Raw genomic sequence first — 15,831 nt, forward strand, 5'->3', positions numbered from 1 at the left:
CGAAAGTATAGATAGTTCGTGGAGGAAGTAATATTAAATAGTTTTGGAAGGAGATAATCCAACATTTTTTGTAACTTGATGGAACTTTATACTGGGAATTTTACGAACTGTCTTCATTAAATTATGAAATTTGTGGACGTCATTTCATCAAAAACATAAACCAAAATACTCTAGAAGAATCGAATATCACGATGTGGAAACACGGAGAATTGAGTCTTAAAAACAATGATTAGAACGAAGTACTTTTCAGTTCAGAATTAGTTTATTAGAGTAATTTTCATATTCACATAAACCAACAATGCTTGTGCAACCCTATCTTCAGAATGTCCAAAATCACGCATATGAATAAATTAAATGTGGGAAGATCTAATATTGTCACCAATAACTTATTTTGTAGTGTCCTCTATCTGTTCTAAATAAGGCCAATTGAATATAGCCATTCTGATGGTTGTACTGGGAGAAAGTTTATTTATGTTAAAAAATGTAGCACGTACTTCTCTTGCATTAAACTAAATTTATTAAACATTATTTTATAGACAAGTCGCTAGTGAATAGAAGCGGGACTAACCTAGAAACTAGAAAAATAAAGCTTCCAACTACAGAAATGTTCATATTTTTTTATTTGTGTTATCAGTTAGCATAGAAATCATGAAATAGTTACAACAATATTATTATATTAAAGAGAATGATATTTGTTTTTGTTCCACAAGCACAAAATACCTTTCTGGTGGACAGGTGCAGAGAAACTGCCATAATCTCAAACTTCAAGTTGTTGCTTTCCTAGTTACAAAGTTGCTGTTGCTGATGCAACTAGTTCAAAAATTACTTAGCTATTAAGAATAAAGACTCTAGTCTTTTCTTTTATCACAGCACTGTTTAAATATACATATATATTTATATAGTCTTGTTGTTGGAGTTTGCTTTCTCTAGTCAACTTTACAGCTATATAATATTCTTTGTATAGAAAATATACATTTCTAGGTAACATACGCACTTGAATGATATGATCACACAATAGATTGGTGTAGCATACTTGGTCAAATGCCACATTCTTTATTTGTTTCTTTTCCCAAGTGAATGTGGAGATTTTCTGAATCATTACAAGCAATTATAAATAATGTAATGAAGACAACAATTGATATTCTACTGCACCCGTACTTTTCTCTTTCCTTAAATTGGATTTTTTAAATACCGAAATATACTTATTTTTCTATCTTATACTTTTACTTAAAGTTTTCTGTGAATGAACTATTTAGAAATTTTGTTCCTACATTCAGATATACCTCATTTCAAGCAATAACAGGAAAAGGAAGTACGACTTACATTATTTTGATTTTTGATCTGGTGTTGTTACAAGATTAAAAAATCTATACCAAATCTAGACATCTATTATATTTGACTACCCATCAATGAAAAAATACCTCTCTTTCTACATATAAAACAAGTACAAGATGTATTAATAAGTATGTGCATCTATTTTATGGCTATAAGACAATAAGATTATGTATATATATAGTTTTGATGCACATGTAAGTCTTATGTTGTTATATTTTTAAAATGTTTACTAGTAATACATCAAACTTAATTATTTATGTTAATAAACTTCTACAATTTTCAATACCATATAAAGCTTTGTTATATAATCAATAAATTTGATGCTTTAAAATCTTCATTTTTGGAAAAGTACGAAAGAAGAAAATTTTCAAATTAACTTCATATAATATAGTAACATTTCTGCTTCGGTTTACTATCTTTCTTAATTGTTATTTAATAATTCAGCTAACTGTGTGTAAAACAAACTGATGTTTACTGGTTAAAAATTAAGAATCTTCGTATTTTGAAAAAAAAATATAAATTCATAAATACGTATTTTTTAAACATGTTTCAATATTTTATAATATATATTATTATGATATAACAATATAGTTATATAATAAATATCATTTTACTTATTTGTAATTTGTTAATAAATATAAACTTGACTCATGTTACATCCTAGTTCTTAATTACTTTGAAATTAAAACAGCAGTGATTTATAACCAAAGCATTCTCCAATTACTAAAATAGTTTATGTCAGTTGGACATTTCATTATTATTTTTTTTCTCAAAAATTTGGTCAATATAAAAGACATTAGACATTTTTATTTATGTAAAGAAAAAGAATGCAGAATAATATATCTAGAAATTTGCAAAACTAACCAGTGATAATTGTACAGATTACATATTTATTATTTAAGAATTAGTATATGCATTTTCCGTTTATCATTAAATGCATAATGGACACGTTCTAATATAGTAATTTTATTACTAAAACAAGTTAATGTTTATTCTACATTAACACTGTAGCAGTGACATATGATGCTCTCCAAATTAGTAAACATTTTAAAGAAAATTGTATGAATATGATAATCACATCATCTTTTTATAGACCACAACTACGGATACTTCTACTTTTTTTCTTTGAAAATTGACATACTAAATATAAATATTGCTGGTTCGGTCCAAAAAAGCCCACATATGAAAAATGCACGGATATATCTACGTAATTTGCCTCTAAAGGTTTAAATTTCAGTTATCTATTGCATACAATTGACTTAGATCACTAAACGATTATACTTTTATTTTTAAAAAAACTGGCATAAACTTTTGATTAAAAATTGAGAATTTGCTCCTATACCTAAATAGTTCTAGCATCTTTACTATAATCGGCGAATTGCCAATAAGCTTTTGATACAAGTAAAGCGTTTAAAATACTCAGCTTTGTTCCGAAACGCCGTCTTGGTTTGTTGCTATTAATCTTGAAAACTAACCTAAATGTCCGCTATAAAACTAAAAGACACGAAACTAATGTCTATGTCACTATCGAAGTACTCACAATTCGACAATGGAAACAATAATCTAACGCACTTCTAACTAATGTCTTTGTCTGAAACAGCTATGCCTTGTAATACAAATTATTTGTTTTCATTGTGTTAACTTTGTTACGATTATTTGGTTAAAATACGAAAAATACTACTCTCTGTAACCCTAATGCCATCAATGTAGTAAATACATTTATCTGATATTCACTATTCCATTCTATTCTTTCTAACAATCGAGCCTACAAAATATATAAAATATTTACAAAAAAGGCTGTCTCAATCTTGAACATTTTACATGATCTAACGTTTATCATATTTTACAAGAATACATACAAGATGTACCTAATTATATCAATAGAATTAATATTTTGAAAGAAAGTACTAGATGTATACTGTAAAAACAAGATAGCTACATTAGGTATTATTAGACTGTGAAACATACTGTTTAAACATAATATGTGCAGTTAGTATATTTTCTTTCTTCAGAAAGTGCGTTTAATCTAGAAACAACGACAATGGTAAGGTTTGTATTTATTATAATTACTTCCTCAGGCCAACAAAATAGAGCAAGGTCAAACCGTACTATGATAACAACAGTTCATAATTGATTTACTCACCTGTCTGCCTTTATTAACAAAAAATTAATTATCCACAACATTTCACTTGTTCAGTCATAAATACATTCCTATTTTTCAATAAGAAAAACCTTGCTTCTCAATTATATTCTCAGATATTACTTCCTCCAAATATATAAAAGAACTATCACCACCGCTATCAATACTGGAAGTAACAATTTTATTTTTATTTTAAAAAGAGCAAGTCACCTTCATGGACGACGCAATTGATATGTATTTCAAATTTTACATTACACTATTAGATGTAAAGATAATTTCTTTAGATCAACTTCAGAATTTTAACCTCCTTAATATTTAATTATGCGTTATAAATATGTAATGCATCTATGTAATTGTAAACAAGGGAACAATAACGATAGATAAAAGTACTAATGAACAATAAACATTGAATTATAAACTAGAACTTGTTTCTCTTAACTACAAATACCGATTACATTCACTTTTATAATTGGTTTCATTTATTTTTAGTTCGGTAACAATGTTGTGGCTGCAGTTTTTTGGCTTATAAATTTCATTTTTGATTTATGCTGAATTGTGCAGATTTAGAGCACACAATAAGAGCGTCCATAAATACGAATTCACACTAGCAAATCTACAAAAATTCTTTTATATTTATATATACACATATACTAAGAACTTATAGTGTTTACTATATACACAAGATGAAAAATGAAATACAATTTTAAAGATGTGATTTTAAGTGACATTGAGAAGTAGGTCCCTTGTAGGAATCATCATTGCTGCTTTCATATTCCAAGTCGCTTGTCATGTTAATATATATCTATTATCAAATACTGTAGGTAGTGAATAATCTTATATGTACATAGCTAGTGTATTTGCAGTCAATTACAAACTATGGATAGAGAAATACATTTAATTCTCAGATGATAAATACCCCTTTACTAAGTTATTGCTTTTCGTAGCTGTTTGTTTGAATATTCTGATACTGTGAAACAAACACCCAAGAGCTGAATCTTACCTGCCATACAATACAAATCTAACTCACCATACTTCGTGATTTTGTTTCCTGTGTCTTTCTGCCACACATAACTATAACACTGCACACATCTCGAAAAATATCGAAATATTCCCAATACACTACAAATTAAATATAAATACATGTCCCCAAAAAATCAAGCGTAATGAACACATAATGGAATTTGAAAAACCTTAAAAATATAACATGCGCTTGAGGAAGCAAAAAAAGTGCACTGTACACTGTAAAAAGAATTGATATGTTCAAAGAACGTAAAAATTAGTATTTTTGGTACGTTATAATAATTACAAAAAGAAAAAACAAGCAATGTAAACGCCAAGAGATAAATAAGGAACAAAAAGAAAAAAAATGTGAAACAAACTTTCAACAGCTTACAATGTAATATCATAGTTTAATATTTATATATGTATGTTGGTCTCATTACATACCCTATCCCAGAGTAGTTTGAAAATCTTGGGAAAGAGGGGTCTATCAACATGCTATGGAAGACAATATATAAATACATGTGTAAGGCACAAGAAAAGGAATTCTATACATATCCTTTCTTTTTTTGTTTTCTGTTTCAAACGATTGAATCACCAACAAGGCTATGTGAAGCCTTTATCAAAATGGAAAGCAATGTGAACGACGTTCTACCGTGCAACTCTTGGGCCTCTGCTTTTTGTTGTTGGTGCTAGGCCTTGTTGAACAAGCCCCATCAGCAGAAAAATCTCGGCAAGTGCTTGTTGATGGCACGGGATGAGCTGAAATCTCAAAGCCAGATCCACAAGAGATCTGATCGCACTCTCATCACTTCTTGCCCTTATCTTTTTCACGTTCTTTCTCTTCCATATCTCTGTTCAGATAATGCAGGACGTAGTGAAGAACTAGATCGTAACAGTATTTGTATTCAGTCTGGAAAGAAAGAAAAAGCAATAGAACGATAAGCTAATCATATTGGCCTTAATGCTGATATTATTGTAGTACATCTAATGTAATTAAACACAGAACAACGTGCCCTTGTACACATCTTGTATTCAATAAACTTAAATTTATACAGCAGAAAGGAAATTTTCTATTTACTAAGAGCTTTGAGAAAAGAAGATTGATTTAATTTTACGGTCAGAAAGATTTTTCGTGGCGTTATTTATAAATGCATCAAGCAAACCTACATTCTAAATGATATTTTATGACATTCTTCAGTATATCTTTGAACAAAATAATATACTTTTTCGTTAATCAAGAGAATTAGCATACCAGCAACGAAAATCAATGTGTCAATTAATATCGTTCAAATGAATGCGTGCCATATAGTTGCCAGACACCCTAACATTCTGAAAGGGTTACAGTTTCGTAGCTACACCAATGCACTAGGGCTTTTCTCTAGTCTCGTAGTTGTCGGTGCGCGTGTTAGCTGTTCAAATCCTGCTGAGAATACAATGTCGTGGCTACGAACAAGAGCATGGATAGGATTTTATTACGTTTATAGTACATGATCCTATCCTACATATCTTTGATGTTCATAGCCCCGTAAAGCAAAAGCTCAAGTCATATATTACATTATACTATGCTATATGATGTCGATTGAAGAGATTCGCTATGTTAGGAAAGTGGAACTAAAGTAAATCTAAACAAATGGAATGAAATTAATAAAATTATACAATTCAATAGCTTTTATTTCCATAATTTTTTAGTACTAATACGCAAAGCAATATATCAATAGGGTGTTTGTTCGCCGGATGTAAGCGGTTATTTCCTATTTCAAGTACATTAAAACTAATTCAGCTATGGTTGGAAAATTTTTTTGAAGTTTCAATCCGTTTTTTAAATAATAAACTGTTGATCAACGTAATTGCTGGTAGTTAACAACCCCTTTATATCAAACTGGACTTATGTTCCTTTGTTAAAGCCGCGGTGCCCGTGGCGTACTCGATTAGGTGCCCACCTACGAATCAGACGGGAAGGGTATTCTCTCATAATAGCCTAGTCAAAATATGATTCAGACTTTCATTCAATCTTCTCAAATTGGTGCATCGAAAAACTTTGGGTTTACGAGACATGATAATTTGTATCTACATTTAGAGAGGAATGTTGCTGACCCTATGATACTATTACAGATGTTGTGAGGTCATGCATATTGAGTCAGTTGTGTTGTTTTACTGAAGGTACTACATCTTCCCTTCTACGTCAACTTGAAATTAGCAAAGATTAAAAAAATAAATATTTTGAACAGGAGTTTCGATTCTGTAGTTTCTTCACTTTAGCTCATTTAGCCGATATGTTATCTCCCTTTTTCTGAAGTGATGTTTTTTCTTCAGTTATAGCCGACAGTTTTCGTAGTTCCTCTATTAATAACAATTATACCCAATATGCATGCAAAGTATGATTTGATTTGAGTCACCGTAGAGGTTGGAATAGTGTAGTACAGTACGCTGTCTCGTGGAAAAGCACTAAAAATTTACTTTCACAATCTTTCGTTTTCACTAGTCATTCGAATTCTTTAGAGGGCATAACCGTGGGACAGTGCCCTATGTCTGAAGTTTTTCCTTTTCTAATTCTTCTAAAATGATGTCGCCCTTGCCATTTTATCCATATACCAATAAACAAACGCCGTAGCACTTTTATGTTGAGCTTGAACTCTAACTTGCAATCGTAAGGCTGCGCCACCCAGATTTCCTCACATTGACAAGCTTCGACTATTTTGAAAGCATTTTCATTGCCTTCAAAATAGTCATTTAAGTCATAATAGTCATTTAATGCATTTGCCTTGTGTCCACTACTGACTGTGGTCGTGGCTGCTTATCCTATGGGTAATGTCAGGGTCTAGCAAACCCACTCGGAACGAGTGACTCCAATGGGTGGTGTGCATTAGCTAACGGGACATGAAAGCCAACATGCAGGTAGCTTTATTGTAACAGAAGACAAGTACTTCGGATTATAAACTCCTCTTGACAGAGAGAACAGTCTCTATCCCAAAGACTAAAAAAGAAAACAAGACTCCGTTTATACTTGGGCCGCGGTGGCTCAGTGGTAGAGCGTTCACCTCTGGTGCATGGGGTTCCGGGTTCAAACCCTGCTCCCGCCAAGTGAACTTTGTGGTGGACAAACACCGTGTGCGTGGGTTTTCTCGGGGTCCTTCCGTTTCCTCCCACTTTCTTCATTCCACCATTTCATTCATTTCTCATAATCATCGTCTCCTTTAGCCTAACCGGCATAACCGTGGGACGTAAAACTCAAAGATTTCATTTAATTTTTTTTCCGTTTATACTTTTAGTTCAAAAGATATTTAAATTTTGCAAGAAGTTTACTGCTTCCATACTTTTAAACTGTAAGCACCACTTACAGAGCTTATACGAATGCCTCGTCTCTGCAATAGATGTAATTTTGAATCAAAATATAATCATATATATTGTATGTTACTTCAATCAGACTTTTCAATTAACAGTAGTTCTTTGCATCGCCTTCGTTCCTAACCACATTTAGGGATTCAGTTAATGTGTATACCATAGAGATCTCGATGATGCTATAGCGTACCTATTATTGATCGATATTATAAGGACAAATTACACTATTTGTTGCTATACTAGCAGGTATGGTAGCATAAAATCTATCAGTATTCAAAGGGTTTTCACTAATTCTAAGCAAAAAGTTTGCTAAATGACACTAATTATCATAATATATCCTTATTACATTCTGATCAATGTGAACTTGTAAAAGAACTTCATATGTTAAGCTTTAAATCACGGTCACGGAATTAAAATTTTGTCGAGAGAGCCCTCAGATGTTTCTCCAGCAACGTGTGCATGTCTTCTTTACTTATACCTTAGCAGCGTTGCCTGGTCGAAGCTAAACTATCATTGTATAAACATACTACACTTTTGTTTCATCTTGAGTTTGAGTCTTCCAATATTCTTAATTTTAAAAAGCATATAAATGTGTGGATTTATTCATAAATGTTTTGGAAGTTTTGAAAAGGAAAAAGAATAATGATAGCTTTCTACTTTGGAGCGGGTCAAACAACCAAGTAATAAGTGAAATAACTATACTATTAATATATACATTAAGGAAAGCACTGCGTGTACATCTAAGAGCAAAGTTTGTTCCAAGTTTCATAAAAATGGAGCAGGTGACAATAAGACAACTTTCTCAATGTTCTACAAACAAATAATTTTACTATCTATAAAAATGAAACCGATTTTTAAACTAGACTTTCTACTTGAAATTTACATAACGAAAGTGTTTAAAGAACAAGTTTCTTTTTCTGTCAATGGATTCCGAATGAATTTATGATATAAATACGTACAGTAGGCAGAATGACATTCTTTCTAAACCAACACAATTGTATGAAGTAGAGCGAGTGTGTACACTTTTGCCAATGACTATATTATGTATTCATATTAATTGATGAGAGAGCTATTAAAATATTACCTTATTTTCAATAAGCTGTGGTCGATGTCTTCTAACAGTTTTCACTGCCTGGAATACGTCAACTTCTCCATGTTGTATGACTTGTTCAATGCATGCGTTGGCGGCACAATATATACCACATCTACTTCTGCCATCACTGTAGAAAGTGAAATAATGATTACAAAATTACAAAAAAAAAAAAAAAAAAAATTTATTCGTATTATATCTATAACTTACAATTCAGTCGAACTAGAATATAAATATTCCAAAATGAAGTGATTTTATTACAGCCCACAAATTAAACATGTAGGTAGTTGGGCTCTAATTGTCTGGGAAAAGTTGCTTAACAAGAATTCGACCCGAGTGATTTAATCAGAATTTGAAACATAGTTGGATGCATACGATAGAGCTTATTAAGAAGAAATTATGCGTTTAATTCAGCAACCTAATTCCCCAGAGTTAACTTGTAAATCGCTACTAAAGTTAATATACGTGGCACCCAATTTCACGATATGCAGACATTTTATTCACATTATATCAACAAATATATAATGCTCAAACTACGTGATCAATAGGAAATGTGGTATCCAAATATATCATTCAAAAAATGCTGAAGCATGAACAATAAATTTGAGCAATTAACTTTCAATGCTTAAAGAGCAGTTTGTTAGGACGACATATAAAGCAAACTTAATTGATCGTAAGAATGGGGGATATTCATTTACTTTTCACTTGGGCTTTATGAATATATATATGGTGCGGAAAAGTCCCGGAAAGGTCCAATATTTCCTAAAATATACAGATCAGCAAAACAAGAAAAACACGTGTTAAATAGTTTTCAAAAAGCTATCCAATAATACCAAATACAACCCCGTATACCTATCCCTTCGGTGGTACGGAGGTAACTTTTTCAAATTTTTAACTGAGAACTCCCATTTCTTATTGCACATTTGATTCCCCCCCTCCCCCCCGAAAAAAGTTATAGTGATTTGACCCAGAATTGAAAACAGTGCCTTCACGGATGGCGCTTGAATCGACACTTAATAGAAAGGAGGTACGAAAACATTACGATAATTGTAATTGTCAGTTCCGTACTTTGTGGCCATATGGTTAGCCTAGTGGACTGTGGAATCAGACGTCCTGAGTTCGATTCCCGCTCAAGGCATTTTTTTCTTTGGTTATTTCCCCAAATAATAATTCCGTAAGTTTTAGTACTTTAGTGCTTTATTCAAGTACACACTGTACATACAGTACAAATTTTGATATTTGTTTTGCAAACTAGCTTTATAAAATGGTTCTTAGTAATAGGGTTATTGGTGTTAGAGTTCATAGGATAACAACAAAAACAAACCACTTTTGTTGCCATTTGTATTTTCTTGCAAGTTAATAAATTGTGGACAAATACATTATTTTTATCGAAGTTAAAATGTATGAATCATTGTTTGGGTTCAAAAAATACACATAAAATCGTTACTCTGCGCAGGAACCGAACTCAGGACCTCTGATACCGCAGTCCAGTACGCTAACCGTATGGTCACTGAGTACTGGACTGACAATTCGCATTTGCATAAGGTTCTGGTACTTTTTTTTTTTTTAGTTGATTCAGCTGCCATCGGTGAAGGCATTGTTTTCAATTCTGGGTCAAATCACTATCATTTTTCTCGAAAATCCAAATGTCCAATAAGAAATGGGGGTTCCCATTTAAATTTAAAATTTATCCCCCGTACTCCCAAAAGGGGTAGAGATAGAGGTGGGTTTGATATCATTGGATAGTTTTTTCAAAACTATTTAACACGTGTTTTTTTTATTATTTTGCAGACAGTATATTTCGCGAGATATTGGACGTTCCGGGACTTTTTTCGCACCCTGTATATATATCGTACCAGTCCATAAAACTTGAAGGAGTTTGATTTCCGAGTTACGAGCCATTGAGATTAGGGTTTGGACTTAGTCAAATTTTCTTTAACAATTATTTAGAACAAAAATTCATGGAACAAACCTGTTATTAAGCACTGAGTCATAAGAAAGTAAATGATGGAGCGGTTGATTAGCTATGTTGTAAACGTAATGCATACTTATAACAAACATCTGCTACAAAGTGAAGGAAAGACGAAGTTTTCGGCAACACAGAAACCTATTTTAGCGATGATTTCAAACTTTAAAATGACTGTATCTCAAAATCAATATTTTGGACTTAGTTACTTCCGTCAGAATGATGGCGATTTGCTGTGCAACTGAGATGAAAAATTAAGTATTTCAATTTAATGTTGTTTCTCACGCTTTTCTTTTAAGCTTAGGATATAAGTTCATCACCATAGTTCCAGCTCCGTAAACTCTATCGATTTCACTAATTGATTTTGAATTTTTTTTTTGAATTCACATAGGGTAGTCTAGGTGAGAGAGAATATTTAAAGTCTTATACAATTAATAAAATATTTGATACTGCAGTCATAGTGAAATATAAGGGGCTCTAATAAAATATGCTCACTCTGTGAATGATCAGAAACAATGTGAATGATTATCTAAATTAACATAATACTATACAATTCCACGGAAAGAACATATTTTTTTAAGTATTGTGTTTTATTTCGAAATTCCAGAAATGTACATACGGTGAAACTACTGCCACAGAACCGTAATCCGTTCTTTGCCGCCATCTTTCCACCATGTTCATTAGTTCTACCAGGGAATTGGTTGAGGTTGGAACCTTATGACCCATTGGCCAACATGTCAACTGGAACAGTTGCACAGTTCGTGGATCTGCTTTTACACCAGCCATTAATTCTGTTAGGGAAACGATCTGAAAAACGTAATTAGACGTATTAGAATGCAAATCATGGAGCAATTCTATTAACATGTGTAGTTATATATAATGATTAAAATCAGAATTAGGAATAAGAACTGACAAGATTTGATAACTGATATAAAGTAAAACAAACATTTCATAAAATCTAATTTTCTGTAAACTCAAAGCGTACGTTTATGATCATTACCTTTTGTATGAATAATCTGAGAATGTGCGGACTGATTTGAAAGTTTTCTTTAAATGAAAGACAGAAAATACATTACGTTATTATCATTGCTGTGTTCCAAACACCTTTACACTACGAAGACAGTACAATGTCAATAAATAATTAGCAAGTGACGGTGACTATATCAATAAAGAATAATCACGTACAATTACAAATGTTTTACACAAAAATTACCTTATCTTCATATGTAATATAATTTACATCATTGACTCACATGCCTCTGAATTAGTCTAGTTATAATACGCTGTTACTCTCAGAATTAAAAGATACTTGCTATTGTTTACGTTTGGAAAATTCATTTTTGAGTTCTCATACACAATGTTGGAATTTATTAAACCATTTTTATAATGTACTCACTGTTTCAAAGTATGAATGAGTATTCGAATTAAAATATATTCCTAATAGTTGAGTAATATTAGTTACAAGTTCATATTAGGTTTCCATGAATAGTACGTGGTGTACTTTCGTAATAACATTCAATTTCAGGTCAACTGTCACAACATAAAGTAGAATTGTTAAATTAATATGACTAAACTTTTTTGAAGTTTAAAACATTTAATTTCATATTATTTGGCTTAAAATAATTGTTATTAATATTAAACTCACGCATAAACAACCACACAAACTATTTCTTACCTTTACAGGTGTAATTTTCTAAACACAATCCAGCTCATACTTATATGTTTGGTACAAACAAAATTATCACTTGTCTTTTATTTTACACTTACAGAACTTATACACAAATTCTAACATTTGTATTTATAAATTTTGCTTCCATTTTCTAAAAGATAGGCAATTTCATTTGACAAACAAAGTTTGGGTCCAATAAATTCCTAAATGAACCTTTCTTTGAATTTCACTAAAGTCTGGCTAAGTGACATAGAATATTAAGTTATATTTGTTATTCGCCAAATTAGAACAAAACCTCCAATAACTTACGAGATATTGGATAAAAATAGTTGGAAAGAGTTTTGATTATATACTCAATGCCTTTCTAATCACACGAGGACATTTTTCGTTGAATTCATTCTACTTATTAGGTACATTTACTCAACAATTATCGGAGGTGTAGTCTAACGAACTGTTTTTTTTTTCGTTGTTTTATCCTATATCTCCGAAATTAAGAGGTTTCCTATATTTGAAGTGACATATATTTCAAGTCCCTTTATCATTTCGCCAATTATCAATGGAATTTGTGGGCAAACCCAATCTATCATTTATGATGCATCTTGTAACTTCTTTAATACTTACATACAGATAATATCAACAAAATTATATAAAATAACAGAAGTTTCACATACATTTTATTAGCACAAAGCTAAAAATATATCTGAGAATGAATAAAATTAACACAAATAAAAATATACTGAAAACAAAGTATCAATGAAAAGACTTAAAATTTCCTACACAAAGAAAAACTAGACGAACGGAAATAAAATAAACCATACAGAAAGTAAAAAATGAAAATGAATGTAACAGATACTGGATTAATGTTAATAAAAACTCTTATAGTAAATAGCAAAATGAGCTTCTGTAATTTGTATTTCAAATATGAAAATAGATGAATAAATGAAAGCATATTTCATACTTGAAAAAAAATTACAACCAGTATTTCTGAAGTATTAGTACATTCAATGACATTCAATAGGGACACTTTTCATTTATTATAGTTATATTGTTTCAATAATCTGCGTTCGCACCATATTATTACTAAATATATTGAAACATTATAAAGACTACATACCTTTGAGGAGGTTGGTCTACGTTCATTAACAATGGCTGCCAATGGTCTTCTGTTCGGAGCTATTTCCTACATACACACAAGAACACATGCAACAAAATCATTTTGCACTAAAACAAATTCGCACTTTTTTAGTTTGAAAATTAAGTAGTGAAAATATTTAAACTAATGCAACATGCACACACAATTTACTGAAAATCATTCGCAATGTAGTATTATGCAGTGTTAACATTTTATTGCTAGTTTAGCACAATTCTGTGAAATCAATAAAATAATAGCCATGCAATTCCTAGAAAAATGCAGCAAAACTAACGTAAACAAAATAAAAATTAATGAACTTAATTAATAGCTAAGGTAATATTGTCTTTATCATATTTTATAATCTATTGATAAAAAATTGATACGAATTTTCATAAAGCGAAAGAAAAAGGATATGTTGAATTTAAGTTCCAAGTTTTCCTACTACTTTTAGTAGGAACAAGTTGAAGGCTGCTTGTTAAAACAGAAAAACAGTATCAAAAATTAAGATATCTAATTTAGTAAAAACTCGTATTAACTAAGATACAAGATCTTGCAAAAGTTAATTTGTCTCATTAACTGTAACAGGGTGTATTCCTTATCTAATTTAATATTTTAAGATGTAGTTTTGTTAAGAAAGTAATCACACAATCGATTGAATAGTTCGGTATTTTGTCTTAAAAGACTGCTGATACATACATATCTACCTTAGTTGAGTGAAAGCTTATGCATTATACTATATGTCTTCGTTACATGTCAATAAACTTGAAATAAAATGTACTTTAGCATTATATGGTAATGTTCTGTACATTAATGTTTTTCAACCATTGCTCGATGGAGCAGTTGTTTTGTCACTGCAGATAGTAATATATGATTTCTGTTGTCTACAATCAATTGACTCATATTGCAATATATATTAGTTTCCTAAATACGTGACAATTCAAGCCAATACTTGTAGAAAAGGAAGATTCTAAGGTGTCAAAGTGCAAATAAATTTCTCGCTCTCTCTCTCGCTCGCTCGTTCTTTCTGTGAAGTGTTTTGCTTACTCTTCTCTGTCCACGAAAATCAAACTGTTGAAAATATGTTACAGAAGCAAATTCAAATACATGATAACAGAGTAATGGAACAGTATTACTCTGGGAAAAGTCCATGCTACTGCTGTTTGTCCGCCACAAAACTAACTTGATTTGATTTTGAGTTTAGCAGTGAGGCTATCTCAGATTGAACCTACAGCTTATCGTGAGATCCGAACCACATGAGCTCCCATCGGGGATCGAACCGAGGTCTGCCACGCCAGCAAACTAACCTTTGCATTAAAAGAATTATTTTTTGTTTATTTACTTACAGAGAGTGTGATACAAATTATACTCTATTTCTACACATTCTTTTACTTTCTAAAGTAGACCGTAATTATTCAGAAAGTATCAATATTTTTCTATAACGTGAAGAAAAAGCATACTTAAGGCCAAGGCGCGCATGCTAACTACTTTGTATATACCTATGATAGAGCGCTGCTATTTCTTTCTCATTTATTCTGTGGGGGTTAAGAGAAGTATAAAATCCTTCATAAATATTATTGTCAGGTTGTTTCAATGAAATGAAACATCGTCTTTTTTATTTTTTTTTTAATAACAATATTAGTCCACGAAAATGAGATTTTTAAATGGGAAAATTCTATAAAACACTAGAAAACATCATTTCAATAATAATTCTTGCAGACAATTATAATTTTTTCGAACTATTGAGTAGATTAACCAGTATTCTTTTGCAAAAAAAAATGTAAAAGGAAAATTTACTAAGAATTCACTTTCCTTATCTATGATAATCTTTTCTTTGTGAAGTTTTTATTTTTCAATTTTCACGAAAAAGAGTACGATTACCAACTGGAAAGCTTATAAATTATAAGCATCTATATGGATTACTGAAACGAAAAAAAAAAAAATATTAATTATTTCTGTGTGTGTACATAATAATGCTTTCAGTAAAAGTTAATTTAAGACCATTAATAAAGACTAAATGGTCAGTTTGCCTATTGAATTGGAAACGTAATACTAAATTTTGTTTTATTCTAGTCAAACTCTGAAGACTCGCAAACATAATTGAAATTAGAAAATGAAAACTATTAATGTATTATCAAAGTAATGATACTAAAATTAATCT

At 31.0% G+C, this 15,831-nt stretch overlaps 1 protein-coding gene across 5 annotated transcripts in view; it reads right to left on the minus strand.

Moving 5' to 3' along the window:
- Window positions 1–597: 597 nt before the first annotated feature.
- Ptp36E (protein tyrosine phosphatase 36E) overlaps window positions 598–15,831 on the minus strand; it is a 481,316-nt gene continuing 466,082 nt past the window's right edge. For 3 of the 5 annotated variants that reach the window (XM_081742483.1, XM_081742482.1, XM_081742485.1), the window contains 4 exons: window positions 13,656–13,721; window positions 11,492–11,679; window positions 8,901–9,036; window positions 598–5,387 (listed from right to left, as the gene is read on the minus strand). In XM_081742483.1, coding sequence (XP_081598609.1) covers window positions 5,283–5,387; window positions 8,901–9,036; window positions 11,492–11,679; window positions 13,656–13,721 — 495 coding nt within the window. In that variant the 3' untranslated portion in view covers window positions 598–5,282. The remainder of the gene's footprint in view (window positions 5,388–8,900; window positions 9,037–11,491; window positions 11,680–13,655; window positions 13,722–15,831) is intronic. The other 2 variants (XM_081742484.1, XM_081742486.1) reach the window with 1 other exon arrangement.

This window comes from Thermobia domestica, chromosome 16, assembly GCF_964235325.1.
Source record: "Thermobia domestica chromosome 16, izTheDome1.hap1.1, whole genome shotgun sequence".
Classification (NCBI taxonomy): Eukaryota; Metazoa; Arthropoda; class Insecta; order Zygentoma; family Lepismatidae; genus Thermobia; species Thermobia domestica.